The following is a 27,556-nucleotide window of genomic DNA, read 5'->3' as shown; positions in this document are numbered from 1 at the left end:
CTTGGAACCCGGTGTTTCGATCGTCTTGTCTCTTCCGGTTCTCAGACGGGATCATGGCCGACGGAGGTCTAATGGTGATCGACGGAGACCAGCTTAGAGACGGCGATCTCCGTCTTCCGCTGCCCGGCGCCACCGTTACCGGGGCCCGCCTCGTGGAGCTGGCGGAATCGGAGGCCGCTGCACGCCTCTTCGGCCTCTCCCTGCCAGAGTCCCTGCGATCCGCCGCTCTCCGGCGGATGGCTGGCGGCGATGACAGCTTCCTCACGGGGGAGTTCGGTGACGCTGAATCCATAAAGAAGAAGCTCAATGAGTACCTCTTCACCCTTGCCGATGAGCTAAAAGGTCGATTTAGCCTCTAAAAATCCTTCCATTTTGCTTTCTCATTGTCGTATTTTTGTTTTTATCTTGTTGAAATGACTAAAATATGGATCGACTTCGATTGCATTTGTATTGTTTTTGGTGGGCAAAGTTGTTACTTTGCGGAATTTTTATTGGATGTTGGTCGATTTTTTTGTGGTAGTTCTGATTAAAGATTGTTTGACGCGAGCTTTAGCGCTATGGGGGTGGAAATTCGTGGAGAGAGTTGGTCTGGATTGTGAATTAAACTGATCTTTTATTGTTTGAGTCAATGGATTCTGATGTGAGAGGGTGTTGGATGACTAAAGATAGCGGAGGAGAAACTCGTGATGATGGTCGATTTTCTGTAATAATTTTGTTTAAAGATTTTTTTTTGAGTGAGTTTTAATGGCTATCGGAGTGTAAATTTGTTGGGACATTGGGCTTGGATTGTGAAACAACTGACCTTTTGTTGTTTGAGTCGATGGGTTCTGATGCCAGAGTGTGTTGGGTGACCAAGTAAGGTGGGAAATAAGCCCCTTTATGGTTGATGTGCATGATGCAGGATGAAGCACAAGTGAAAAAAAGGCAAACGGTAGAAGCATTTTTGGTTTGCAATTAATTTTGTGTCCAAAGGCCTTTCCTGCTATCATTCTTGCTGATGGCCTTATATGATTTTGTTAACAAAGCCCATTTGAGGAGTTTGGTTGGATAATGTCTTGAAGCAGGGAGAAGGGGGTTTATCCACTTATATTTTGCTGGCTGGAGGATTGATTTTACACTGGCTTCTTTATAATTAGAAGTAGATATCTTATGATGGAGATCTGGATGGCAGATTTTGAGTTTTATGCGCAAGCAATAATCTGATGTTTGATCATCAATCTTATGGTTTGATAGCATATGATGCAGCTGAGTTTGATTGCAATTGTCGATTCTGCTGCATATTTTATTAATGGATTCACATTTGATATATAATTTATTAAATTTAGGTCTTTCTTTGTTAGTTTGTTGGTGGATTAATTCCCACTAAATTATCATCTATATAGAGGGTGAGTGTTGGTGCAATGGTAATGCCTCATCGTGACATGGAGATCATGGCAAGAGCCTCATGCACTAGGTCTTCCTTTAGATGATCATCTCCATGTTATAATCTCAGCCATTAGTTAGCGACTTGAGTATCATATTTTGTGAACCTTTGAATTTTAGGTTGTTAACTGTGTTTTTTATTTCCTCTAGATTGATTCTTATCGTTGACCATCCCTTTAAAAAGGCATGTATTTATTGCAGATTGTTCTTGAACTAAATGCATGAGGTTTCATGGATTAAACTAATTGCAGTTCTTGAAAATTGATTTTTCTTTGCTAATTGTCCATTTTTCATGCATGTGAGGGGGAATTGGGTTAAAATTATGCCATTGTGAATCTTATTGGGTGTTTTATTAGCATGAAATCACTTTTGTCTAGAATGTTGAATATATATATATATATATATATATATATATATTTTTTTTTTTTTTTTTGGAACCTTCAGAAAAATCACTCAAATACTTTAACCCAGTGTCTTAAAACGTGGTGCAAAATAGGCTGCATAGGCGGCTGAATATGCGGATGCAATCCCTTGATTGCATGGAATTGCCTATATGCAGCTAGTATTTGCAATGGGCTGACAAAAGGTTCTCTGCATTGTACTATGTGGCTATATATGTGGCTCATTTAGCATTGTGCAGCTGCCTGTGGCCCACTTAGCATTGTTGGGTCAAATAAGAGGCCACATGCTTATATGGACTTGTGCAAATGGAGCATGATAAAACGAATGGTTAGGTTGGATGTGGCTTTCGATTATGTTATAACTATTGCTATTAGTTTCGTGTACTAAGTAATAAGCATCAATCTTTAGTTTTTATTGTTATTAATATTGACATCCAAAAAAAATAATACTAATGTCATTGTTATTCTTATTGTACTTGGTTTATTTTATTTATTTTTGTGCAGTTAAAAATACTAACTACATATGTTCCCACTTATGCTGGGCCAGCACATCACATGTGCTATGCTGGGCCAGCACATGACATGTGCTATGCTGTCCCTTGACTGGCCGAATACGACAGCAGCCTTTTGAATCATTGCTTTACCTTTTTCTTTTAAAGAATTAGGAAAGAGATGACCAATTATATGAGGAAAGTTACTTCCATCAGAACCTTGTAAAGTTCTCAAGAGTTTCAAAAATGAGGCAGTATTCGATTGAGAAACTTTATATGTAGTTAAGAGCAAAATGTTTTTAAACTTTTAAGGATTGATTGTTCCAGGGAGCTTTCTCATGTATCTAGTTCTTGCATCATAAGTTAGTATGTTGTGGAGTAGTGTTCGCCAAACTGTCACGAACTGTGCCAGTGGTCGGCCGACATAGTTCTGACAATAAAAAATGGGATGCCAGGCGAGGAGGAGGAGAGGGAGAAGGGAAGAACGGAAGAGAGAGGGGGGGAGAGAAGAAGACGGAAAAGAAAATAACGAAGAGAGAGGGGGGGGAAGGAAGAAGACAGAGAGGGAGAGAGGGCCTCTGGAGGCTGCGGATATCGCTACATAGTGAAAATCGGAGGAGGGTGGAGGGAGGAAAGAAAAGGGAGAGCGAGAGGAGGAACCCGAAGGCCAGCAAGGCTACTTCATTGCAATTGAAGTTGATGAAGGTTGGAGAAGGGGCTCTGCTCTTTCGATTGAAACTAGGGCTTTGGCCCTTTTTTTTTGTGATTAATCACGTGAAGTTGGCAATTATGTTGTTGACTTCACCGATTTTTTTCTTTTTTGTGGTATTTTTGGCTGAAGTTACCAATCCGATCATGTACTTCAGTCGAAAATATATATATAAAAAAAAGAAAATCAATGAAGTTTGCAACATAATTGCCGACTTCATCTGATATCACTCAAAAAAAGGGCCAAGCCCCTGTTTCGATTTGACGCCTAAAAGCCTCTTGCACCCTCGGCAGGCCTCCAGAGGCCCTCTCCCTCTCCTTCCTCCCTCTCTCTTTCCTTCTCTCTCTCCTCTCCTCCCCGGCCCTCCAGCGGGCACCGCAGCCCTCCAGCGGCCTCCAGTAGCCATTGAAGGCTCTCTCTCACTCTCCCTCTCCTTCCCTTCCCCCCTTTTCTCTCTCTTTTGCTCTATTTCTTTCTCCCTCCTCTATGTTGTGTCCATTTGGGGGCATACCGAACCATATTGCCGGCCAGTAGGCATGGGGTCTGGTTTTGATTCGGCGATCCTTGCTATAGAGTGTTCCTATAACCAATAACAAGTCCTACATTTCCTTTAATTTTCTTTTACCTAGTTTTAGCTATAATTCTTTTCAATATGTGCATGTGCATGTCCAAATGTGCATATTGATCATCCAATTTGATGAAATTTGTGGTGCATGCGCATGTTTATGTCAAGTCTCCAAATCACATATATTTAGTATGCTCTAATGAGTTTTTTTTTTCAAGTTTTATATTTTATTCTTGTTGTGCCCTAGTGAAGCTCTTAGGCCTTGTTTGGATGCGGGAATTAGTTATCAGTAGATAACTTCTTGCATCTGTAGCAGGGGTTAAGGAGACAAAGTGGGGAAAGGAACAAAGGAAGAAGTAATTGAGATGGGGAGAGGCCATTTATCACACTATCACAGAAATTTTGGGATTTGACGATTTACATTGCTGCTGAAAATTATGGTTTTAGAATTCGGCAGCTTCCTTAGTCAACTGCTGCTTCTTTTTCCACTCTTCTCTCTCTGCTTTGCCTCACCTGGCCTACACAAAATCCACAGATTTCCTTTGACAGCATCCAAATGAGGCCTTATGGGTTTGTAAATTGGAACAAGCTCAACTCTTATCTGATTTGTCTTCTGTACAACGATAAGGTTTTAAGGACAGTGACTTTACCTCATGATACATTATACGATCTGTTCTCAACGCTTGTTTATATGTGTTTCTAATATTCAATAGGTAAATACAAAATATTATTGTCAGCTTGTTTCTGCGCATATCAAATCCTTCTGTGCACAAATCCGTATCACCTGTCAAAAGTTTTTCCTCTTCTCAATTTATACATTTTCTACATAAATCTATAGCTAGAAAAAAGAGACTAAATGTTAACTGGCATTGAGAATGATGATAATGTTTCATTGGTTTTTGTCATGTTAATAGGGCATATCCAACGGTTTGTTGTTATATGTCATGTGCCTTTCAGGAATTGACTTCTCAGTTACTGAATTTGAAGATTGTGTTTGTTGCTCTTGAGTATATCCTATGGTTTGTTGTTATTTGGCAGTTGTTATATTCTACAGTCCACATTTGCTGAACTAAAACTCTATATTTTTGTTTTTATTTACTTGGAAATGAGTTCCATTATCACTTGACCATGATCTACTTTCACTTTTCAATTTTAGATGATCCTCTTGTCGTTTTGGTTTTGGATGGAAGTGCTATTCGAATTTTTCTGGATGATGAAGATGATTTTGCAATGTTGGCGGAAAACCTCTTCACTGAACTGGATGTTGATGACAAAGGAAAGCTTAGTAAGGATGAGATACAGAATGCTCTTGTTCACATGGGGGTCGAAATGGGAGTTCCTCCTTTTCCAGGTTAGTTGTGCAATTTAAATATGTATTTTTCTAATGGCTAGTGTAGCATATGTGCTTTTCTCTCAAGTTCTAGTTGGCTTTTTGGAAACAGAAATAATATTTTTCCTGTCTCAATTATGTGCTTATCGCTAGGCTGAAATATGCTGCTCTGTTGGTTGTGATGGGATATTTCACTAACAGTTGTCAATTTTTTTGTTTCATATGCTTGCTTTGCTGATATGGGGGATGTGCTAAGTCAGACATTTGCCAACTTATCATTTTAATATGAGGATTTCTTCCTTCACTAAGAACAATATCAGGCTACTTCTAGCTTAATAAGTTTTCATAAAACCCTGGATTCTGTATAATACTATTTGAGAGTCCACTTGGTTTCAAATAGGATCATCTCTTCTTCTCTAGTGAAAAGATGCTGCTTTTCTACACATTTCTCCATTCTTTTCAGATGAAGAGTTCACCTTATTGCTATATATTGTGATATTTTTTATTTTAAATTGGGACATCTGCTGGCAGGAATTAATTTAGTACTTGATAGTTCAACTCTTGGTGCTGCTTAAAAGAATATGTCATACTTATAACCTTAATTTATTAATTCTCCAAGTCACGTATCAATATTTGATAGGGATCCTAGAGTCCAAACTATAATATTTTTTTGGAAATATGCTCCCAACTAGTTTTTTTCCTTTTGTATTGATTTTGTATGTTCAGGGGATTTGGAAGCTTAAAGGCTAAAAACAAAGAGAAGGATTAGAAGTTTCTATTGGATTTTTTTGGCATGTAACCCTTATAAATATTTGAAATTATGTGAATACCTTGACAAATTTATGATTTGCAGGTATACTTTATAAATTATTCATTTTATTTTTTTGCAAAAAATCTAAAATGCTTGTATATCCTCGCATACCCTTGTGTATTTTTTCTTTTTACATGTAAACTCTTATAAATTATTTCTTTTTACATGTATACCTTTATAAATTATTTCTTTTTATGTGTATACTTTTATAAATTATTATTATTATTATTTTTTGCATGTATATCCTTATATATTTTGAGTGTATACCCTTAACTTAAAAAAGGTAGATGACAATAACATCCTGTATTTTGCATGAATTTCCAAATATCCCCCTACGTATCCAATTGCTATAATATAACCTTGCATTTTCTAGATTGTTGGATTATTGCTTACCCTTCTTCCAATGAGGATCAGGGCTTGCCGACAGTACTTGTCAGTTGATGTTGACATAGTTTGCCCAAAGTGCCTAATTGTTAGCTAACATGGAGGAAAGTGCCTACTTGTTAGCTGATTTGGACATAATAGGTGTTGATGGATCTATTATCACCATCACTCTCACTAAAAACCTACACTCAAATCCTAATCCGCCCCTACCCCAAACCTTCTCCCTACCATAGGCACATAGACCCCACCAGAGACCTTTTGGCAACCCCCCCTCCATCCTCTTCTCCTTTTCCCTCTTTCTCTTCTTTTCCCTCTTCCTCTGTTCCCTCCTCTTTTGCGCACATCCCAGCCCACAGGAAACGAGAATTAGGGAGGCAATTGCTAGAGAAAGAAATAGATGTTAACAAAGGCTCTCAAACAGAGCTTTCCCTCTTCATGAAACCCCCCTCCCTCTGTCCTCCCACTTGGAGTGGCTATCTTCTTATGGGGGCCACCATCAAGGGGAATATATTGGAACCCCTAGAGCCCAAGAATAGATCCCAATGGAACAAAGAAAGAGAGTGAAAGAGGGAGGAGAGGAAGGCTTGGGGCTCACGAGCTCCTTAATGGCAGATGCCTATGTGGCGCAAACATTTCATTCCCATCCCCACAATCTTCTTCCTTAATGGGTAGTTGTGAATCCCATTGGAACAAAGAAAGAGAGCGAAAGAGAGAGGAGAGGAAGGCTTGGAGCTTGTGCGCTTCTTAATGGTTGATGCCTATGTGGTGCAAACCTCTCACTCCCCACCCTCACCACTCCCCCTCCACCCTAAAAAAAACCATCTTTTCCTCTAATGAGTAGTTGATGTAGTGAGTTTGGCTTTATTTCGATTGATTTAGGTGGGAAATTGGTTGGAGAGTAGGTCTGATATCTTCTTGTTATATTTTCATGTAATAGAAAGCAAGTGATCCTTTCCAAAATTGGGCCAGCGAGCAATCTATCTTTTGTTTGTTTATGACTCACTAATCATGAGAGACGAGATGATGTGCCAATTTTCTTTTGTTTGTGAAGCTATACATGAAGGATTGGTTCCCTTGGTTCTTGAGGGCAGACAAATACTTGCAAAACCTCATGACTAGGGGTATATTACCATGGAACCATTTGATACCCATCTATGATGTTGATCCTCCATCTCCATTTTGGCTTGTGAGAAATATCCTGGAGGAACTAAGACAGTTTGAGCACAAACAGATGAAGGCTTTAGGACTTTAACTTTATCTCATCTACAAGATAAATCATTAGAAGTCTCATACTTAAGTACTTGCCTAATGCAAGAAATGGTAGTGATCTGCTTGCTGGTTTGCATTCGCTGGTTCAACCAAATGCAAACCAACCAAAGCACATTCAAATTGAAAAATTGTTCACAGTCCCCAATCTACTAGAGCAAAGAAAGAAGAGGCCTCTTCTGCACCTTTTGCAACACCTTGGCCTACATGGCCCTCGAGATCCTTGCCCGCAAGAGCTATGATAGCACCAAGGTCGACATCTTGTTGTGCGGTGTCATCTTCTTCTTCCTTATGGTGCAGAAAGAGAGGGAGAGGGGGAGGGAGAAGAGGAGGAAGGAGGGGGGGGGGGGGGTGGAAAAAGAGGAAAAGGGAGGAAGAGAGGAGGATGGGCTCAACAGTGGCAGGGGGAAGGATAGCGGCCATGGTGGCTATGTATGGGGTCATTGGTGCGTGTTTGAGTGGTCGTCTTAGGGAGGATGGTTGCGGGAGGGGATGGGATTAGGGTTGAGTTTGAGGGTGGGTTTGTTCATGGGGCTGATGATGATGATAGATCCAATCATTATCTAATTATCTCCACATCAGTTGCTAAGTAGGCATTTTTGGTGAACTACGCCCATGTCAACTGACAAGCAAGCACTATTGGTAAGCTCTGACCCTATTTGGGAAGACGGTCGGTAATATTGCAATAATCTAAAAAATGTAGGATTGACATTACAGCAATTGGACATGTAGGGGGTATTTACAAATTCATGCAAAATGCAGGCGTTATTTTTTTAGCCAATAATTTATAAGGATATTCATAAAATAGTGAATTCACAAGGGTATATACATACAAAGAAATAATGTAGGAGGTTATACATGCAAATACTACATTTGCAAGGCTGTACATAAAATTTCAGATATTTATGTGTATACATGTGAAAAGAAAAATTTATAAGTGTATATACACAAATAGTAAATTTGCGATAGTGTACATGCAATTTCAGATATTTATAAAGGTATATATGCAAGAAAACCCTTTTCTATTTCATATAATTTTACCATCTTAGCTCCAATTTGTAGCAATTTGAACATTCTGGCTTCAATACAAGTTAATACAAGTTATATTTCTTAGATTAATTATCACACATGAAGCTTACTAACAAACAAGGTTCACTATTTCGGTATCGGATCCCGTATCGGTAAAATCCTATTATAGTGTCAATATGCGGTTCGTACGGTATGATAGTACCAGTACAGTATACCGGTATGATATGGTATGCTCCTTAATTGGCGGTATGATGTGGTACAGCAAACCATGCTAACAAAACTTGTGATTTACTATGTGGTTATCCACTTGAATTTTCAGCTATTACTTTTATGCCATAATTTGTGTTACCTTAGCATAACTTTTAAAACAAAAATTTCTGTTGCTTTATTATTATATGAGCTGCCAAATTTCTTTTTTTTTTTTTTCATCCTTATTAAGACAAAAATGAGTCATCGACCTAATTTCTCTTTAACATAGGCTTTTAGGTCTTCCATTCTCTTGTTTAGTGCATTGTTTGATGAGTCCCCGTAGAGGGACTGTCCCAATGCTAATCAATGATGCAGTCATATTGCAACTGTTTTGCCTTTTCATACCAAACCATTGTTTATGAGTAAAAAATGGAGCCAACTGAGACCACAAGTCAAAGACCAAATAGTGCCCACCCTTATATAAAATACTGCTTCTACTGCAGCAAAATTTCTCTAATTTAGATGATTTTAGAGGCACCTTTTCTATCTCAGCCATGAGATGGGATGCAGGATGTGGATTTCATTCATCAATGTGACTTGTTTGGGACTTAATGTCAGCGCGGTAATATCATTGGAGCCTCGCATTAATCTCTACATTGAAAGAAGTTGTTCTCAAGGTGTAGAGGCCAGACCCACTGAAAAAGATATCCAAGCAAGTTGTTTAGCCATGATCATATATGAATCGTCGTCAATCTTGTTGAGGGCCTGTTTGGCTATTCCTACAGGATTGAGCTAAAGTTCTTGAAGGATCCATGGATTGGGCTGTCCATTTAAGCATAGCCATGTATCAACCAAACTCCACCTAGCCGAAATCCTATGGGAAGGGAAAAAAGACTTCTATAAAATGCAAGCTATAAGTCTTTTTTTTCTTGCTGCAGCCCAAAGGCTAGGATCTAGGTTGGGTTTAGATAGGCTCTTAGAAAATGCAAGCTAGATGGACCAACAAGCCCGATTCTTACAGGTCCAAACAGGCCTTAGAATCTTGGAAGCCCCATCATCTTTTGCTTTTTTTCTTTTGGGTGTACTAATAAGAATCCTCCGCAACCAATGCACCTATCTCAGTTACATTGAGTCTTTTGTTAAGCATGGTAAAAATTTGTTTAATTTGTTTGATTGCATGGTTTAATCTGGAATACGCTGAGTTAGGATGATAGAACCTTTATTTGAAAGCCTGTTCTGGAAAGGAAAAAAAGAATCCAAATGTAAAACCAGGACAGACATTCTGCATTCTTGCTATAGGGCTTTAAAACCAGATTGGTCCAGTCTGTAAATTTGAATGATCTAGTTTACAGGGCTTTAAGACTGGGTCTAAACAGGGTCAGGTTTAGTTATTTAAATTTGGACAATTTCTGTAGTGCTTTAAAACAGGTCAAAACCAGGCCAAACTTGGGTTGACTCAAATAAAACCAAACCAATTTGAAATCTTGTGTATGCCTTAGGCATGTTTATTGCTTTGGTTAAAATCTGATTAAAGTGGAGTTGGTTCAGTCTTTCAGGTTGACCAAAATTAAAATCAGTTTTCTGAATATACAGTGCCTGGTCGAAATCTGGGTCCAGGTCATACAGATAGCTAGAATGTTAATCTCCTATCTTACTTGGAAGTTGAAACTGATCTACACTTACATAACAAAATCAGGAAGCATGTTATGGTGGATTGAGTTCTGAATCATAAGATTTTTTTTCGTTTTCTTGAAATTTTGAAATTAAAAAGAAATTAAAATTGAAAAGATGAGTTCACTGTAAAGTAGAAGAATTAATATCGAGATATAGAAGACTAGTTCTAGCATCATAAGCCAATATATTGAATGCCTATTCTATTGAAATGGACATCATATATTAGTTATTCAAAATGTTTTAAGTATTAGATATAATCTTGCAAGGATTGGGGTCAAGTCGAAAATCTAGAGGGATTCAGATCAGTTGAATCATGGATCAGATCATGAACCACAAGATCTTTACTGGATTTTTAAAAAAATATTAAAAAAATGAATTTATGTCAAAAATACAAAAATGAGCCAGTTGTAAAATAGATGAATAAAAAATAGAAAGAAAAGCATGGTAGATCTATATTTTCCACCATTATAAGCCCACTAATGAAAGAATCAAATTCTAACAAAAATTCACAATGTAGAGATTTGTCTTTTTGTTTGTTTTTTGACTTTACAAACTCTAAAATTTGTTGAAGTTAAATGCCCTAGTATGCTTGATAATTTCAAGTACTAGGTATACACAGCCACAAGAGATTTTGCCTTGAGAGATACTGGCATACTCCATAGAGTGCTGGGAAGGGACATTTTAGTCCACCTAAATTTAAGAAATTGTACATTGAAGCAGAAATGGAGTTTAAAATGCGGCTTAAGGAAGAGGATATGTTAATTTGATGATTTCAACTTGGTCAATTCCAATAGCGAAGCATCAAAAACCTTCTTCAATTCTTCCTATAGTTGACATAAAGATGGAAATAGAGATCCCAGAAAGGCTCTCTTTCAGCCAGGGGTCTTCTTAGAAAAGAATATTGCTACCATTTCCCAGCTTGGATGCTATCCTATTCCAAAGTGGGGGAAGAGTAGAAATGATGCAGCGGGAAAGGAAGAAGAGGCGATTTGGTTGCGAGGTTATACTTCAAAGATCAACATGCAAGTAGAAGTAAACTAGATTGAAGAAACCTTCACTTGCGAAGGAAATTCTCTCAAAAAGAATTTTATTAATATCTCAAAAGGGTAACACAAACGTTTTAGATGCAAATATGTAGGACATGATCTCTTAACCTTAATTCAGACTGGAAATGATGTAGTGGGAAAGGAAGAAGAGGCAATTTGGTCGCCGAGGTTGCACTTCAAAGATCAACACACAAGCAGAAGTAAACTGGATTGAAGAAACCTTTACTTGTGAAGGAAATTCTCTTGAAAGAATTTTATTAATATCTCAAAAGGCTACCACATAACATATTAGATGCACATATATAGGATATGATCTCCTAACCCTAATTCAGGAAAGAACGCAATGCGGAAGTATACTAAAAATAGAACTTGACAATAAGAAAACATACTAGAATTATTCTACCACAAATATAGAAACCTAGCTAAATTTCAGTATTGTCCTTCATGGAAAATTTATAAGAAAAAGCAGCAAAAATATTTATTCCTAATGGAATAAATCAAATATTTGCTTGTTGAAGTCTTTGCCCGCGAATCTGCTGGCTCCTACAACTCTTAATATGGTCTAGCTGGTCATAGTACTTGTTGGTTGTACCCTATGCTGTATCAGAAAAAAATATTCTTCCAAACCTGGGGGATTATTTCATTGCTTTGCAAAGCAATACCAATCTAATTTTTTGGTGATAGTCCGGTTGAATTTGAACTCACCAAAGTCCTTTAGCATAATTCAAGTACTTCTGGCCTCGCTTGGTTAGTAATGTAGTTTTCATGAGTAACAAATTCCTAACTCCTAGACCACCTTCTTCATTGCTTTTGCAAACTGCTCTCCAATTGACTAAACAAACTAAGCAAGATATAGGTGGATCCTTTCCAAAAAATGGCATGCTGTACTCGTCTATCCTTTGTATGACCCAAGCTGGCAGTTTGTGCACATAGTATTGGGGCAACAAAGAGAGAGCAGCATTTACCAATGTTAGTCGGCCACCTTAGGAGAGAAATTTAAACCTCCATGATGCTAACCTTTTCTTAACTTTGGATATAAGGGTGGCCTGAGCAGATTTAGGAGGTTTACTAACTTTGAGTAGTAATCACCGATAAGTTAATGGCTGCTCCTTTTCTTTGCAATTTAATGAGGAAGCATAAGTGGAAGTGCTTTGATTAGATGCCAAGACAATCAATGACATCTGATTGTTAATCGCCAACTTATAAAGAGCTTGAAGTAATATAAAATCAACTTGTGATTTTTGACCTTTTTTTTACAAGCTTTAGAGAATATCAAGACATTATTTGCATATTTTAGAATCTTATTTCCACCTTGTATCGAAGGCAACCAAGCCCTTCTATGATATATTAAAGTCTAGCCTTTCGAAGAATCTTACTTAAAGGATCAATGCAAGAATGCCTGATTTCAAAAATTCAATCTCAAATCAAGTCCCTATGGCCCTTGTATACATCCATGTCTTCTTCACAATTTGGATGTTAGGTCTGATATCAACCTGGATATTGTTCCGATCCCTGGTAGATAATGATGTCTAATTTGACTGGTAGTGGCTGTTGATACTGTGGCTACTTGTAGGCCTAACATGCAAGGAAGGCTGAACTATGCTGAACTGGACCGGTCGGTTGTTGGCGTTGTTCGAACCATACATTCGGTTCAATATAACCCACCTCCTAAAAAAGAAACCTCACTGTTTCAATCGATTCCTTGCCTCCATCTAGTGCTTGCATCCTCATCTCTTCCCCATGCTCAAGACCTTTGCCTTCTCCCACACTTGGACCTTGATGGTGAGAGGCATCAAACCTACATATCGTCCCTTCTCCCTCTTGCTCTCCCTCCTTCTCACACAGGGTTAGGGTTAGTGTTTTGAGCCCCCCACCCCTGATGATGAGGTCTTTCAAGCCCTCTCTTTCTCCTTCTTCCTCTCTCCCTCCCTCTTTCTCTCTCCCCTCTCCCCTCTCCCCTCTCTCTCCCCCTTCTCACTCCTCCCTCTTCCCCTCTCTCTCCCACTCTTCATTTTGGAAAAGGGGAGAGTGGTTTCAAACCTTTTTTTATTTTCGAATTCTGAATTGAAGTCGGCACATCCTTTGTGGACTTCAATTCAAAACGTGAAAAGAAAAAAAGAAGTAAAGAGGCCTTGGAGACTTAAGGGATGAGACAAGGGTAGGCCAAAAATCTATATGCTGTCCTTTTACAGAGAACAGGAAAGCAAAGTTGTTTTTTCATGGTGATTGTAAAATTCGAGGTTGAAAAGTTTCCATTTTTGGTCTTTAAGAGGTATAGGTTCCAGGAGCAAGTTTCTGTAGAAACTCTTTACTGGTGGTGGTTTGTCGTCTATAATAGAAAATCAGACATGATTTTATCTTTCCGGAAAAAACAGGAGCAAAATTGAGGTATGGAAGAGCACAGACATTTAATGTTAGTAGAAATTGAACAAAGTAGAAGGAGAAAGGAGAGAGGGAGAAAGAGAGAGAAAAGAAAGTTCCAACCTGGCCCGAAGAAATCTTCTTTCTTCTAAACAAAATTGCAAACAATGATTTTTGATCCACCCCAAGTAAGCCCTTCATAGATTCTTCATTTCTTCTACAGGTAAACTAGGATTCTTAAAGACCAAGTAAACCTGTAAAATCTTCTCTAAACTCAAAATTTGGAATCCATATGATGCTATTTAGAAATACTTGTAAAACAACAAAAAATCAAACCATAACAACTTTGACTTAGCCAACCAAACGTATAGCTAAGGCAAGATCTTCACATACAAATTGCACTTAAAAGTCGACAACAAAAACTATCGACAGGCTAGGGGCCTAGAGCTAGCTTCAAAATGATCCAGTGGAAGGCTAAACTATCTAAGCAGTAATCTTAAACTATGAAGCAGAAATTAAACTAATCCTTGAAGTAAGAAAGCAAAATAATGTTGAAAACTAAAGGTTAAGGAAGCTAAGAAACTAATCTACCAATGGACAACTAGTAGCTTACTGCTTGCTATGAAGAGTCCTGCTTTGCTGCCAAGGACTCGACCAACTAACACCGTTGTAGCATGCTGTGACCAAGGACTCCACCAATTGGCCTTGCCACCAATCCTTGGAATCCACCCTTCCTTGCACGGAATCTACCATGCAACAAAAATATTTGGGAGCAAGCACGACTCAATGTGCACTCAAAAGAAGACAAACTGCATTGATGTGCAAACATTAGGTATATAAGGGGCATTTATAGGCTTTGGGACCCTTTACATTGAAATCCTAAGATTACTAGAATAAGTAACTTTGCCATAAGTTGGTTATAGAAGCAACATAGATGTCATGATAGATTTGTTGTTGTCTGATTTTACCTATGACATACTAACTGCCATCAGATACCTTCCACTTAGATCTGGACTAGAATTGTGATGACTTTGAGGCTTTTGGGACTCAGGTTGGTTCTGATTGAGGGTTTACTGTCATCAAAAAAAAGTCAGATGGCATACTAACTACCATCCAAATAGTGGATGGTTTTACCCTTACTGTCAGATTCATGGTCCTAGACTGCACTGACACTACTTCAAGTTTTGGCCATAACTTCCTCATGAAAGCTCTGATGAGGTGATTCAAGTGGTGTTGGAAAGCTTATTCAATGTTGGATAAGTGGCTTGAGCTAGGGCTGGAATCGGGCCGGGCTGGGCTGGGTCACACCCCTACCCGAGCCTAGCCCAAATTTTTTTGTTGGGCTTTGGGCCGGGCTTAGGCACGAATTTTTTTAAAAATATATGGCCCGAACCGGCCCGAGCCCAAGCCCGGATCCGGCCCGAACCCGATTGGGCCGGTCCGCATCCAGGCCCGAATGAGCCCATTGTTCAAGCCCGAATCAGGCCCGCGTCCAAGCCCGAATTTGGCCTGTTTAAATGGCAGTTTGGATGGTTGATGTGCTGGCCTTCGATCAGTGTGAGGCAAAATACAAATGGTTGATGTGCTGGCCTTCGATAATTCAGCAAAAAGTTAATGTAGTTTTGCCCATGGCTTCCAATCCTGAAAATCTACAGTGTAGTTCTCTTGTCAACTACCATCATAATCTTGGCATTTGCTTCATATCTTGAAGCATGTTACCGCATCCATAGTCTGACTACAATCTAGATGCTTACATTAATGATAGAAGTCATAAGAATGGCAGCATAGCATATGACAGCATGCCTTTAGGTTATCACCACAATAAAACATCAGCATCCATCAGCAACCCCTGATCAAGTAACTTTCAGGAACAAACTATAACATTTAAACAATAATAACCTTACTGGAATATTTTGCTTCCACACCAGCATAAACCTTGACAGCTAGGTAGCTGGATCAGAGTCTATAATTCAGCAAGCCTAGTGAACTATGATATTGCATGCTTTTCGAGGTAGAGAGCTGAATAATTACACTGCAAAACAAGAATGATCTACACATTCGTTCAGCACCGGCCATATCACAAGGTACACAAAGTAAACAAATTCCATGTGTACTGGTGCCAGCGCATTTTTAAGAGTTATGACATTGATTCAGATTCTATGGCACAAAAGCCGTTCAAAAAAGGGAAGTCAGTTTTCTATCACTACCATCATTCATATCTATGCGATTTTGAAACCAGTCTCATAGTTAGTGAAAGACTATCTGAAGTGACTGAGGTGTTTGATTTTAACATACATAATGTAGACAATTATTGCAGTAATTTAAAGAAAAGATCACATAAAAAGTTTTAAGGTGGAATATGTCCAATCACCAATCTCTCAAAACTCAGTTCACGACATAATTTGCTAAACCATGAAGTTTACCTGGTGAACAGATGAAGCATATCACATTAATACATTTGAGCAAAAAAGACTTTCTTCAGCAACATGACAGCTTCGCAACTCCAGTCCTCATGTGGACATAACATCTTCAGCGATACATTGCTATGTCAAGCCTTGAGCTAACAATGTCCCATGAAACAAGCTTCTCAATAAAAATGGACACGTAATCAGCTCTCCGATTCCTCAAAATGTCACAGACAATTTAGGGAACATATTGCAACATATATTGTACTAGTTTGACCGTCATATGAATGTATGCTATTGACGGAAGCTAACCTCATAGTCAAGGTGGTAAGCATGCTGCCCAGATAGAAAATTTGCATGGGAACATTAACAATAGATCAGTACATGCTCTTCATCAGCCAGAGTATAACTTCAAGAAAAAAACAAAGAAAGAAAGAAGAAAAAGAAAAATCACATACCTCCCAAACATCATGCCTTAGTAGATAAGGTCATGAAACCAAAAGAAATGGAACACTATCACGAAAGTATACTTCTCACCTCGTATCCGGCAAAGACAAGGAGGTCCCATAGTATGATACCTTTTTCCTTTGAGCCTTCAAAAGAAATTTTCTGATTAATGCAGCAAGAAATTGTTAAATAAATAAATTTATAATTTTATATGGATTAAAGAAATACTATATAGATGATTACATATTATTACATCTACATCCCAACTTTACTGCTCGGCTCGCTTTGGGGTGCCATCATTCGCATTCAACTTCAAAAAATTTGAGCTACTTGTAACTGTTAACACATATATCAATCATAAATCTTCAAAATATAAATACTATGAGTAAATAAAAAATATAACATAAATTTAAATTATTTATATACCTTCATCATATTCTTCATGAAGCCAATCTTGGGTACAAACTAAAGCCTCGACTGTAGATGGACTGAATGAACTCCGATACTAGTCTACAACTCTACCACCAATGCTGAATGCCGATTCTGATGAAACAGTAGACACTGAAATAGCAAGAATATCTCTAGCCATTCTCGATAGTATAGGATAGACTGTTGCGTTGCTCTTTCACCATGCTAAGATATCAAACTGCTTGTCCCTCATATAAGAAGTACATCATCATCTAAATAACTATCTAGCTCTGATTCTTTGGCCTTTTCGAAGAACTTTGATTTTTAAACGGAATAAAATCCATACCAAATTTTATTTTGCTCAAGTTAAAGGAAGAAACTGAAGTTATATGACTTTGTCCATCAAAATCAGATTTGAACTTACAGAAGGCTGCACTTTGTTGCATCTGCATACTCATTATAAAATTTATAAAGATAAGCACGAATCTCATCAATCTTCTTTTTGCTCTCTTCCACATCAAATGCCATTTGATAACAAAACTCTATAAATATCAACTTTGATCTAGGATCCAAAATAGAAGCAATGACCAATAAAATATTGCACTGAGACCAAATTTGTTGAACTTCTTTTGCATCTTATTTGTTAATTGCTTTAGTGTATCATTAGTATCAATACTCCCATGCATCAATAAGGCCCTAATTCTCCCAACTTCTTTTACATAGAAATTAGATGTGGGATACTTATAACCAGAAAATACTTTAGTGGCATCTAGAAAGCCTTCTAAGAATTTAACAATTACATTATCTTGTTTCCATTTATCATTGGTGGGGCATATACATGAATGTTCGGTTGTATATCTATTAAAAACATCTTTATAAGCAATTACATCAGTCAACATTTCATAAGTAGAATTCCATCTTGTAGCAACATCCAAAGTGAGCTCTTTTTTAAAAGAAGTCTCATATGTTGTGCAATTTCATTAAATCCTTACATTCGAGATGGAGATGCAGACACATATCTAATAAGCTCCCTTATGCATTCAATGGCTTCGTGAATTATTTTCATTTCATCTTGAACCATAATGTTTAATATGTGTGCACAGCATCTAATATTGACTATACTCTCCATCAAATAACATTCCATGACAAAAATGATCTTGAATCCTTCTACTTATAGCATCATTTGTGGAACAATTATCTAAAGTAAAAGCACATATTTTAGAATCCAATTCCCATTCAACAAGGCACTTTCCAATAGTATCTTCAATTGCAAAACTTGTATGAGGGTATGCTAGTTTTTTGAAACTAATTATCCTCTTGTGCAGAAGAAATTCAGAATCAATATAATGTACAGTGAGGGAAAGATAATCGATTTTCTGATTTGATGTCCAAATATCAGTAGTAAAACTAATCCGAGAATTTAATTTTTTAAATACATCATACAATTTTTTCTTTTCTGCTTGGTACAAAGCCATACAATCATTTCTTACTGTCTTACGACTAATAACATTAAACAACGGTTGAAGAGATCTCATAAAATCAGAAAAAATAGGATGCTCAATGGTACGAAATGAAAGTTCGGCATATTATAAATTTTGCAACCAATTTTCTACTCTCTTCTTGATTGAATTTAAAAGACTTCACCGGATCTTTTGAATTTGCTACTATAAACATTTGATTTACCGGATTCTTTTGATATTTCTTGCAAACATTTTCAAGATGTCATTTTAGATGACTTGTTCCTCCTTTAGTATTACTACTTAATACCTTTTTGCAATATTTGCATATAGCTATTGGTCAATCAAATTTTTTTTTCTCGATAAAATAATTCCATACCCATGATCTTTTTTAGAACCTTTGTCATTTTCAATGGCTTCAACAGTATCTTCATTTTTATCATCTCCATCCCTTATATTTTGAATAGTCTCATTTTCATCCATTTTAGAATGAGACAAATAAAACAATCTGTCGAAATATGAACATAAGTTATTTAAAAAATTAAAATTTTTTGAAGGATACAATGATCAATATCTTAATTGTTCGAAAATGAATATGACAAAACATAAAAAAATTGACATATGCCAAACATCATGCAACTTTGTCCCAGAAATTTCTTCAAAGGAACCGATTGTTTGCTGGTGGTTTCGGATCACAGGTGCAAATAATCATGCATAGTGCAGTGCTCTGCATATGACCAATATGCTAAAATCTAAAATTGACCATTATGCAAAACAATCATGCATAGTGCTTAAATGATCAGTATGCTAAAACAGGCGATTAGCTAAAAGCCTAAAATGAATAAATGATCAATTACAACAAAACAATCATGCATAGTGCGACCAAAACAGGGGAGGCTTTTAGCATGATCAGTATGCTAAAACAGGGGATTAACTATGATCAATATGACATAATGACATCGAAAAAGATCAAAATAGGGGAGGCTGGAGGCATGATGGATGGAGATCTAACCTTGGCTCCGGCAAGGTGTTGAAGCCCAGGCTCCCAGCTGCCCAGCACGGTGAACCTAGGAGATGGTGATGGCGGTCGTCGGTCGGTGGACGGAAGACAGACCAGGGAGGGCCAAGCTAGGGCTTTTCAGCCTCTTCGATTTCGAGACTTCGATGGAGAAACTGAGAAAGTCAGGAGACAGAAGAATGAAGAGAAGAGGAAGAGCCGAAGAGGATTGGTTTAAGGGTTTAATGGGATTAAAAGGATGGAGGTCTGACCTTGGGTTGACTCCAGCTGGTGTTGAAGCCCAACTCCCAGCACGGCAGGACGGCCATGGTAGCACAGTGTTGAAGCCTCCGCTCTGTGGCAATAAACTTTAAAATCCTAGAGAGGAAAAGAAAATAGGGAACAGGATTCGGAGGGATTCGGAGGATCCTTACCCAAAATGACGAATGGTGATGGCCAAAGACAGGAAGACGACGATGACGATGAGGGAAGATGGAGGACTGATGTCACGGATCAGGGACAGAACACGCCAAATGGGGAAGACGGAAGATCTGTGACGATGGGGGAAGACGATGATGCGGTCGGTGGACAGAACACGGACCAGGGGCGGAACATCTACTTCGACGGAAGACGACTTCGACTGACGACAGCGACGAACGACTTCGACGGGAAGAACTGAAGACAGAAGAGAAGAGGAAGAGGGAAGAGCGGAAGTCTGAAGAGGCGGGAGGGTTGCTGACGGTTTTTCATCTCCCCCTGGGAAAAGGACTCTGGCTCTTAACCGGGTTGAACCAAACGCAGCTCGGGTTGGAATTGGGCCTCTAATCAGGCTCAATTTCGGGTCCGAGCTCGGGCCGGACCTCCCAAAATTAAAATGAGCCCTATTTTATTGGCCTGAGCCCGGCCTGGATGGTTTTAGGCCAAGCCCGAAGCCCGATCCGAAGCCGGCTCGACCCGATGGGCCTCGGGCTGGCCCGAGCCCACTTCCAGCCTGAGCTTGAGCTCAAATTCAATTTATGCTTATCGGGATGAATTCATCTTTCAGACTAGTGTCCGCTAGATTGTACCTAACACTACAACATGTAATCATTTTATAAAATATCGAGTTCACTGAACACTTGTGATTTAACTATGACCTCTTATTTGGTCTAAGGCTGGTCCAGAGGTCCTCCGGGGGTCTTGCGACCGCAAGGGGTGTAGTTTCAGCCTGAATCAGTTACTCCAAGAATTACCTAAATAAAATTTCTGAAAATAAAATAAAAATTAGGGCCTATTAATCTTTATTTGCAATTATTTACTTGTGCTGCATGGATCTTGTCCCAAAGATCTTGATAATCTATTTTCTCGCACTTGACCATTGAATCTTTAGGAATTGATCATGGACACCAACCTGTGACCTTCTTGTTATCACAACTTTAACTGATTGTTCAGTACCATTTGATCGCCTGTTTGGGAGTTGTGCACTAATGAAATTGCAAAATCAACAATTTATGGATCTTCAAAGTGCTGCAATACAACAATGACCATTGAAATTTCGAGATTCATTCATTCATTAGTCAGTTTGAAAATAGATTTTCAGAGGCTTCATTATTTTCAGTTGGATTCTCCAAACATGGTGTTTTCAATTGTCATCTCTTGATGTGAAGGATTGTTGCTTCTAAGATTTTCCATGGATAAGTCCTTTGTTGCAACATTTTCATGGCCATGATGAATCGTCATCTATGTGAATGTATTGTTGTATGCGTGCTTAGGGATATGGCATATGTTTACAATGTAGCTTTGGTGCCAGATTATTTTTTGAAGATGTAATTGTCATCATGCATCTCATTGCAAACATTTTTCTTGAATTGAATATGTTGATTAAGAAATTTGATCTTGTACCTCTTATTTGACAATGTAATGAAAAGAGAGAGAAACAAAGAGAGCCTAAACAAGATTAAAGAAAGGAAAACAAAATGCAGGACCACTTAACTTTGATACTAAGTTTAACAAAAGACCATTAGGGGATGGTCTATGAAGGAGGTGGACATAAGAAAAAATGATTAGACAAGAGTTTAAGCTATGTCTTTTGGCAATGTAAAATTCAAGAATGCTAAAATCTTTAGATGAGGAGTAGATCCAAAACAACAAGTTACTAAACAAAACTTACGGAGTACTGGTATGATAGAAATTCAGGTCATAGATTCTACCTTTGTGGAGAAAACAAGAGTGAGGTTTATAAGATCAAAGATGGATAATTTAGTAAAAGTTGAAGATCAGAGAAGAGAGATCAAGAAGAGTGAGGAGGGGGAAAGAGAGATAAGGGATAAGGGTCGAACCTGGTCTAAAGAAATCCCTTTCTTCCTCCAAAACAAATTCCATAGAGTGACTTTCTATTCAACCCTAATAAACCTTCTATATATTCTTCATGGTTTTTTTACAAGTAAACTAGGATTTTTGTAAACTAAATAACCTATATCTAAAGTCTTTTCTAAATACAAAATTTGGAAACTGTCATATCCCTATATGGGAAGACATGTAAAACAACAAAAAAGTCAAACAATACAACTCTGTGAATTAACCCATCATATACCTAAAATAGGGCTTTCGTGTACAGGTCCTACTCAAAACAGGACTCTGAAGTCTACTATAAAGATTATCTAAATAAATGTTCCGAAATACAATGATGTTGCAATCTTTATTCTACCATTATACTAATTGATGATGCAATTCTCCTAAAATAGGGCTTTCGTGTACAGGTCCTACTCAAAACAGGACTCTGAAGTCTACTATAAAGATTATCTAAATAAATGTTCCGAAATACAATGATGTTGCAATCTTTATTCTACCATTATACTAATTGATGATGCAATTCTGTTACGACTCTTTTTTTGTGCTGTGTTAGAATGCAAGGTTTTGAGAGTAAAAACATAACCAACTCAAACTACCTAACACAAGAACTAATATTAACCTCTTACCTGGTATAGGAAACTACTATTCCCACTGGCCACTCAAAACCACATGGCACTGCAGTTTTCACTGATTCAACCACAAGCTAAGAGATGGAATATGTAGGAGTCCAATTTTATTATTGATGCCCTGATCCCGAGACCTGAGCAGCAACATCCTTTACCTTGCCAGTTTGAAACTAAAGAATTTGTGGTGATTGTGGTAATTATGTTGTTTCCTGATTGGTGTAATGGTGTGGATGTTCTCTGCCTATTCACGGGGGCTTGGTTCTAGTTTTTTAATTAGAAGATATCCTCATGCTTAGCTTTTTTCTTATAAACCTTTTCAGAAGAAAAAGTTAAATTGATAATGCAATGCTTGACAAATGAGTACACAATACATACTTTCTAACTATCAATAGCTTTCACAAACATTACTCATAGATGATATACAAGATATTAGTTGTGCCGTAGAAGTATATACATGATGCAACTATATTCCATCAGAAATTCTAGCAGTCAGTATAGAATCATTGCAGCACTACAAAGTGTTTTATGGATTTTAAAGAGGTGGGCACAAGGAGTGCTAGAGAAATTTTAAAGAAGGTCAGACACCCATTGTACAAAAATCAATTGCATTTTTTGATCCTCTGAGTCTGGCATTTAAATCAACATCTTATACTTCATAAGTTTCCATAGTGCTATTATTCTGATTATATTCAACCATTTGCTGGCAATTTGTTATTCTTATACTATTCAATGGGTTGTTGACTTCTACTACATTTGTACTTGTGATGTAAACAGAATCCAGTGATCTTCTTAAGAACATTTTAAAGAAACATGGAGCTGAGGGGGGAGAACAACTGGGCCAGGCTCAATTTGCACAATTACTTCAAGCCATTCTACAAGATCTTGCTGATGCTTTGGCTAAAAAGAATGTAACTTTTATCCAAAATATTAAGGTTTTTAATGGTTCAAAGTTAAAAAAGGTACTACAACTCTACTTTTTATTTTCATTCTTATACTCATTTTTGATATTCATTCAATTATCTGGATAACTTCTGCAGAGATTTCTGCTATATATTGAACAAAAAAAAAATCGCTTTTGCTCATCAATTGAAAATTTTGACTTAGATATCCCAGACCTTCCTTTGCTTCATATTTATTGAAAACTAATTTTAAAGATTAAACTTAGAAGCTCTACACCTTGAGCTTATTAGGTTTCATTAAGTTATAGTGATAAAGGATATTTGTTGCCAAACCTTGATATTATGTATGGCTCTTGGAGTTATTAGTTTTATATGACTTTTCATCTTGTTATGCTGGTTAGAGAAGCCCTCTGCCTTACAATCATTAAAGGAGTATTGGGCATAAAATTTGTAGCCATGTGTTCTATGGTTTCATCCACATTTTCGTGTTTACACTTTCACTGCATATATCATTTTAAAAAGCATGCTCAATTTTTGTTTCTAACAACTACATGTTCAGCTTCAGAAGTAGAAAGCTTAAGGCTTGTTTGGCATCACTTTTTTTGTTTTCTTTTTTTTTTTAAATAAAATCACAAAAAGTGAGAAAAAATATGTTTGGTGCTATAGTTTTTATTTTCTATTTTCAAAAGTCACTTTTATTAATTCTAGGAAAAAAATGAAATTAAAAAATGTTTACTTTCAATATTTTTAAAAATAAGAAACTCATCGTTTCACCACCATCACCAACACAATCTCCACCATTGCCATCACCTTCACAACACCACAATCATCGTCTCTACCAAAGAAGGCTGAATCGGTACAGTTTGTTGGCCGGTATTCGGTATTGTACTGAGTGTCAGTATGCAAGGCATGCCCCTTTTTTTTCTTTTTTTTTGTTTTTTTGACTTCTAAGATATCTAATTAAATTTTATTATTTTTTGAATGATTTTAAGTTCAAATTGTTGTATTTTGATCTTATTTGACGTTTATATCACTCTGATACACCTACGATTAAGCGCATGATGTGGATTTGAATCTAACATAATATTATGTTAGAGAAAAATAATATTAAAGAACTAGATATTATTGGATCATAAAATACTCAAATCAATTAAAAAAATATAAAAATTATATAATCAATACATACTAAGATTTAGAATCTCATCGAGCGTCGATGTTGTTCATAAATATCTGGATCATTTACATAATTTGGTGGAACATCAGCCCATCCCTTTAATCATACAACACTGTAATCCTCTGCGCTCATCTCATAAGATATGATATGCGTGTTGGATTGTAACTTATCTCATATCTTTTGCTGAAGCTCTGACTTTGAAATAGGGAATGAGTTCTCCTCATTTTACTTGTTATTTGCACTACAGATGAAAAAGAAATTGATGTTTCTACAAGGAAGAACCGATGAAGAGAAGTCTTTGACTTCTCTTCAGTTTACAGCTTCTTTTAAAACCCACCGCCCCCCCTTGATATTGTAGGAACAGTAAAAAGCAAAAAAATACTATAACACAACAGAAAAAAAGAATCAGGCTGAACCGGTCGGTGCGGCCCAAAGGGTACCGAACCGAGTGGTTCAGCTCATTTAGGCCGATTCAGCCCTTGATTCGAAAATTAGGGACGAACTGGACCGTTTCTGTGCCAGTTCGGCTCGGTATGGCCAAATGGATGGTTCGATCTGGTTCGGCAAACCATGGACTCTCTATCATTGTTGTTATGGCAACAATCGCACTCACCACCATCGTCACCTTCACCACACTACCATTGTTATCATTGCCTCGGCACCTTTGCCACCATTACTGTCGTTGTCGCCACACCAACACTGCCATCATTGCTGCCTCCATCATGTAGTCGGTACCCTTGCCACCACCATTGCTGCCTCCATCACATAGTCGGTATCGTTGCAGCCACTACCTCCACTATATGATTGCTGCCATCATTGTCGCTTTTGCCACATCACTGGTGCCAATGCCGCCACCACCACCACCACCTCTGCCATACATCTACCGTCCTAGCCATTAACACCACCAATGGCTCAACTGCCTCCATTGCTGGTACCATCACCATGATCATTTCTATGTTTCTGTTTATAATAATAATTTATACCAAATATGTTTATATTTTTAAAAATTTAAAAAGGAAATAGAAATAAAATTTCATTTTTTATTTCTGAAAAAAAAAGTAATGGGCCAATGGCAAATGGCACCTTAAATTTTCTTTTTTATAATATGCAATAGAAGTCTTCAGTGTATTTATATACTATACAACAATTTGGGAAACAATTGTGCTTGATGTTGTATTTTTCACTTTCTTATTCAATAGACTATTCTATTCACATATTTCCTTTAGTTGTGCGAGTAGTTATAGCTACAGTTGATCAATTTTTAATTTTGCTACATTCAACTGTTTTTGTTATCAGAAATATATCTTTTGATATGTAAGAGTACCTATATGTTTTTCTTACAAAGTTCTTGTCAGTTCAAGTAATCTATCCTCATTCTTTCTGAGAAGATCCAACACAAAGCTTCCATTTCTGGAAATCATACATGCACATTTTATCCTATCTTGGTGTAATGGATAACCAAAAATATTTGTGGAATAGGCCTGTTAAATATAATGACCACAATGGTAACATCTGTAATGTTTGATGATGGCCAGGTTTTCTGATTTTTGACCTTCATGCTGCTTCATTAATATTTTTTCCCTTTCGGACTTTTTAAGTCTTTCAGTTATTGCCTATAATTTAATGTTACTAGTCAAACCTCCCCAATAGCATCAACATAATCATAATCAAGATAAAGAATCTGTTCAGTGTGACCTTTATGAATTAAATTTTCCATCAATTTATTTGCAGTGCTATATCCTTAATCAATTTAAGTCTTCTCAGTTGTTCACCTCTTCTTTTACATGTTATTAGAAGTTACAACACTAGGCTTTTTTTCCTGGAAGTGAAAGATGCCCATGTTGTACAATACAGATGAAACATCTGACCAATTTTGTGTCGAGTAAATTCATCTGATTTGAGAATTATGATGATTAGAGGTGTAGTGTATGATGTACACATGTTTACTGATTCATGGCTTTTATTCATCTGAGCAATGTTGTATAAAGTAAATTCATCTTGAGAATTTAAAGGTTAAACGTGTAGTGTATGATGTACACATTGTTTTCTGATTCATGGCCTGCTTTCTGCATCAGTAACATTTCTATCTTACAGCATATAGGATCTTTAATTTGTGGTATATGAGTTCTGTTGTTCGATTTCATGATACACGGAACAATACCATCAGGACCGTGCTACTTGACCATGACCATACCAGCATATCATCCTATATATAGAACCAGCTTTGTGAATTCAGCTGAGATACCATCTGTTCAGGGCTTTATTCTTCACCATTATGTGCAGTTCATGTTTTCTTCCTTTCCATTTCCATTAGCTTGAGCCTCCCTTGTTCTCTTATTTAATCTCTTCATCTCCAGAAATCTAAAACCATCCTTCTTGTCTGTTAGCTCTGGTGCAATCTCTTACCTTTCTTGCGGTCAATGAGAACAAAAAGGTGACATGAAGAATTAACAACCATATGTGCCATGCTATCAACTTCAAGATTTAGATTTTTTGCTGAGTTTGGTGGATGAATATTTTGTTTTCTTTATAGCTCTGTCTTTGAAGTTTCATTTTCGGTTTATGAATGTGCTTACATATTCCGTTATGTGATAATTGCTACTCTTTTGAAAACAAAACTTGCAGGTTCTGGCTGATAAGGATCTATTTGACAACGAGATCGAGGGTTTGTTCCAGGATTGGATTGATTACACTAGTGAAGGAAACAAGGAAACATTGCAAGGGTTTTTTGAGGCAAAAGGACCTAAGTTGGGCCTGCCTCCATCTGAATCTAATGAAGCAGTTCTTCTTTTTTATGAACAAATTTTCTCAGCGATCAATGATGTTACTGGAGATTTGACAAGAGATTCATTCCAAGAGGTGGTGAAAAATATCCTTGAGAAATTTGTGGAACAACTTGAAGCTAACCCCTTGTTCACTGATATGGAGAGTGGAGGCATTTGATTGAGGGGGTCACTGAACAAATGGTTATTTCTACATATACATACATACATATTATAGATTTACATGTTTTCTTTTGCATGTCTGTTTTCTTTTAATGCAAATATAAACTTTCTAGTTCGATTTTCTGAATGCAGTATAGTGATGGAGAAAAACTGATGTTCAGTAATTTATGTGGGTTGTTTTAGTTTGCT

The 27,556-nt window shown here is 37.3% G+C and overlaps 1 protein-coding gene across 1 annotated transcript; it reads left to right on the top strand.

Annotated features, from left to right (window-relative positions):
* Positions 1-27,556, top strand: LOC105042209 (uncharacterized). The gene is made up of 4 exons (XM_073253652.1): positions 1-342; positions 4,745-4,939; positions 23,124-23,308; positions 27,048-27,556. Exons 1-4 carry the CDS (start codon positions 54-56, stop codon positions 27,363-27,365), a joined length of 987 nt encoding a protein of 328 aa, XP_073109753.1. The 5' UTR covers positions 1-53; the 3' UTR covers positions 27,366-27,556.

Source organism: Elaeis guineensis, chromosome 3 (genome assembly GCF_000442705.2).
Source record: "Elaeis guineensis isolate ETL-2024a chromosome 3, EG11, whole genome shotgun sequence".
Classification (NCBI taxonomy): Eukaryota; Viridiplantae; Streptophyta; class Magnoliopsida; order Arecales; family Arecaceae; genus Elaeis; species Elaeis guineensis.
Note: the sequence above shows the minus strand (reverse complement) of the source record. Positions and strands in the feature narration are given on the sequence as shown.

Excerpts from the sequence above, each read along its gene's own strand:
- LOC105042209 (XM_073253652.1), top strand. The coding sequence starts at position 54 with ATGGCCGACGGAGGTCTAATGGTGATCGACGGAGACCAGCTTAGAGAC. Across the intron at positions 343-4,744 it reads CCTTGCCGATGAGCTAAAAG|ATGATCCTCTTGTCGTTTTG; the intron begins GTCGATTTAGCC and ends TTTCAATTTTAG. Across the intron at positions 4,940-23,123 it reads GGGAGTTCCTCCTTTTCCAG|AATCCAGTGATCTTCTTAAG; the intron begins GTTAGTTGTGCA and ends TGATGTAAACAG.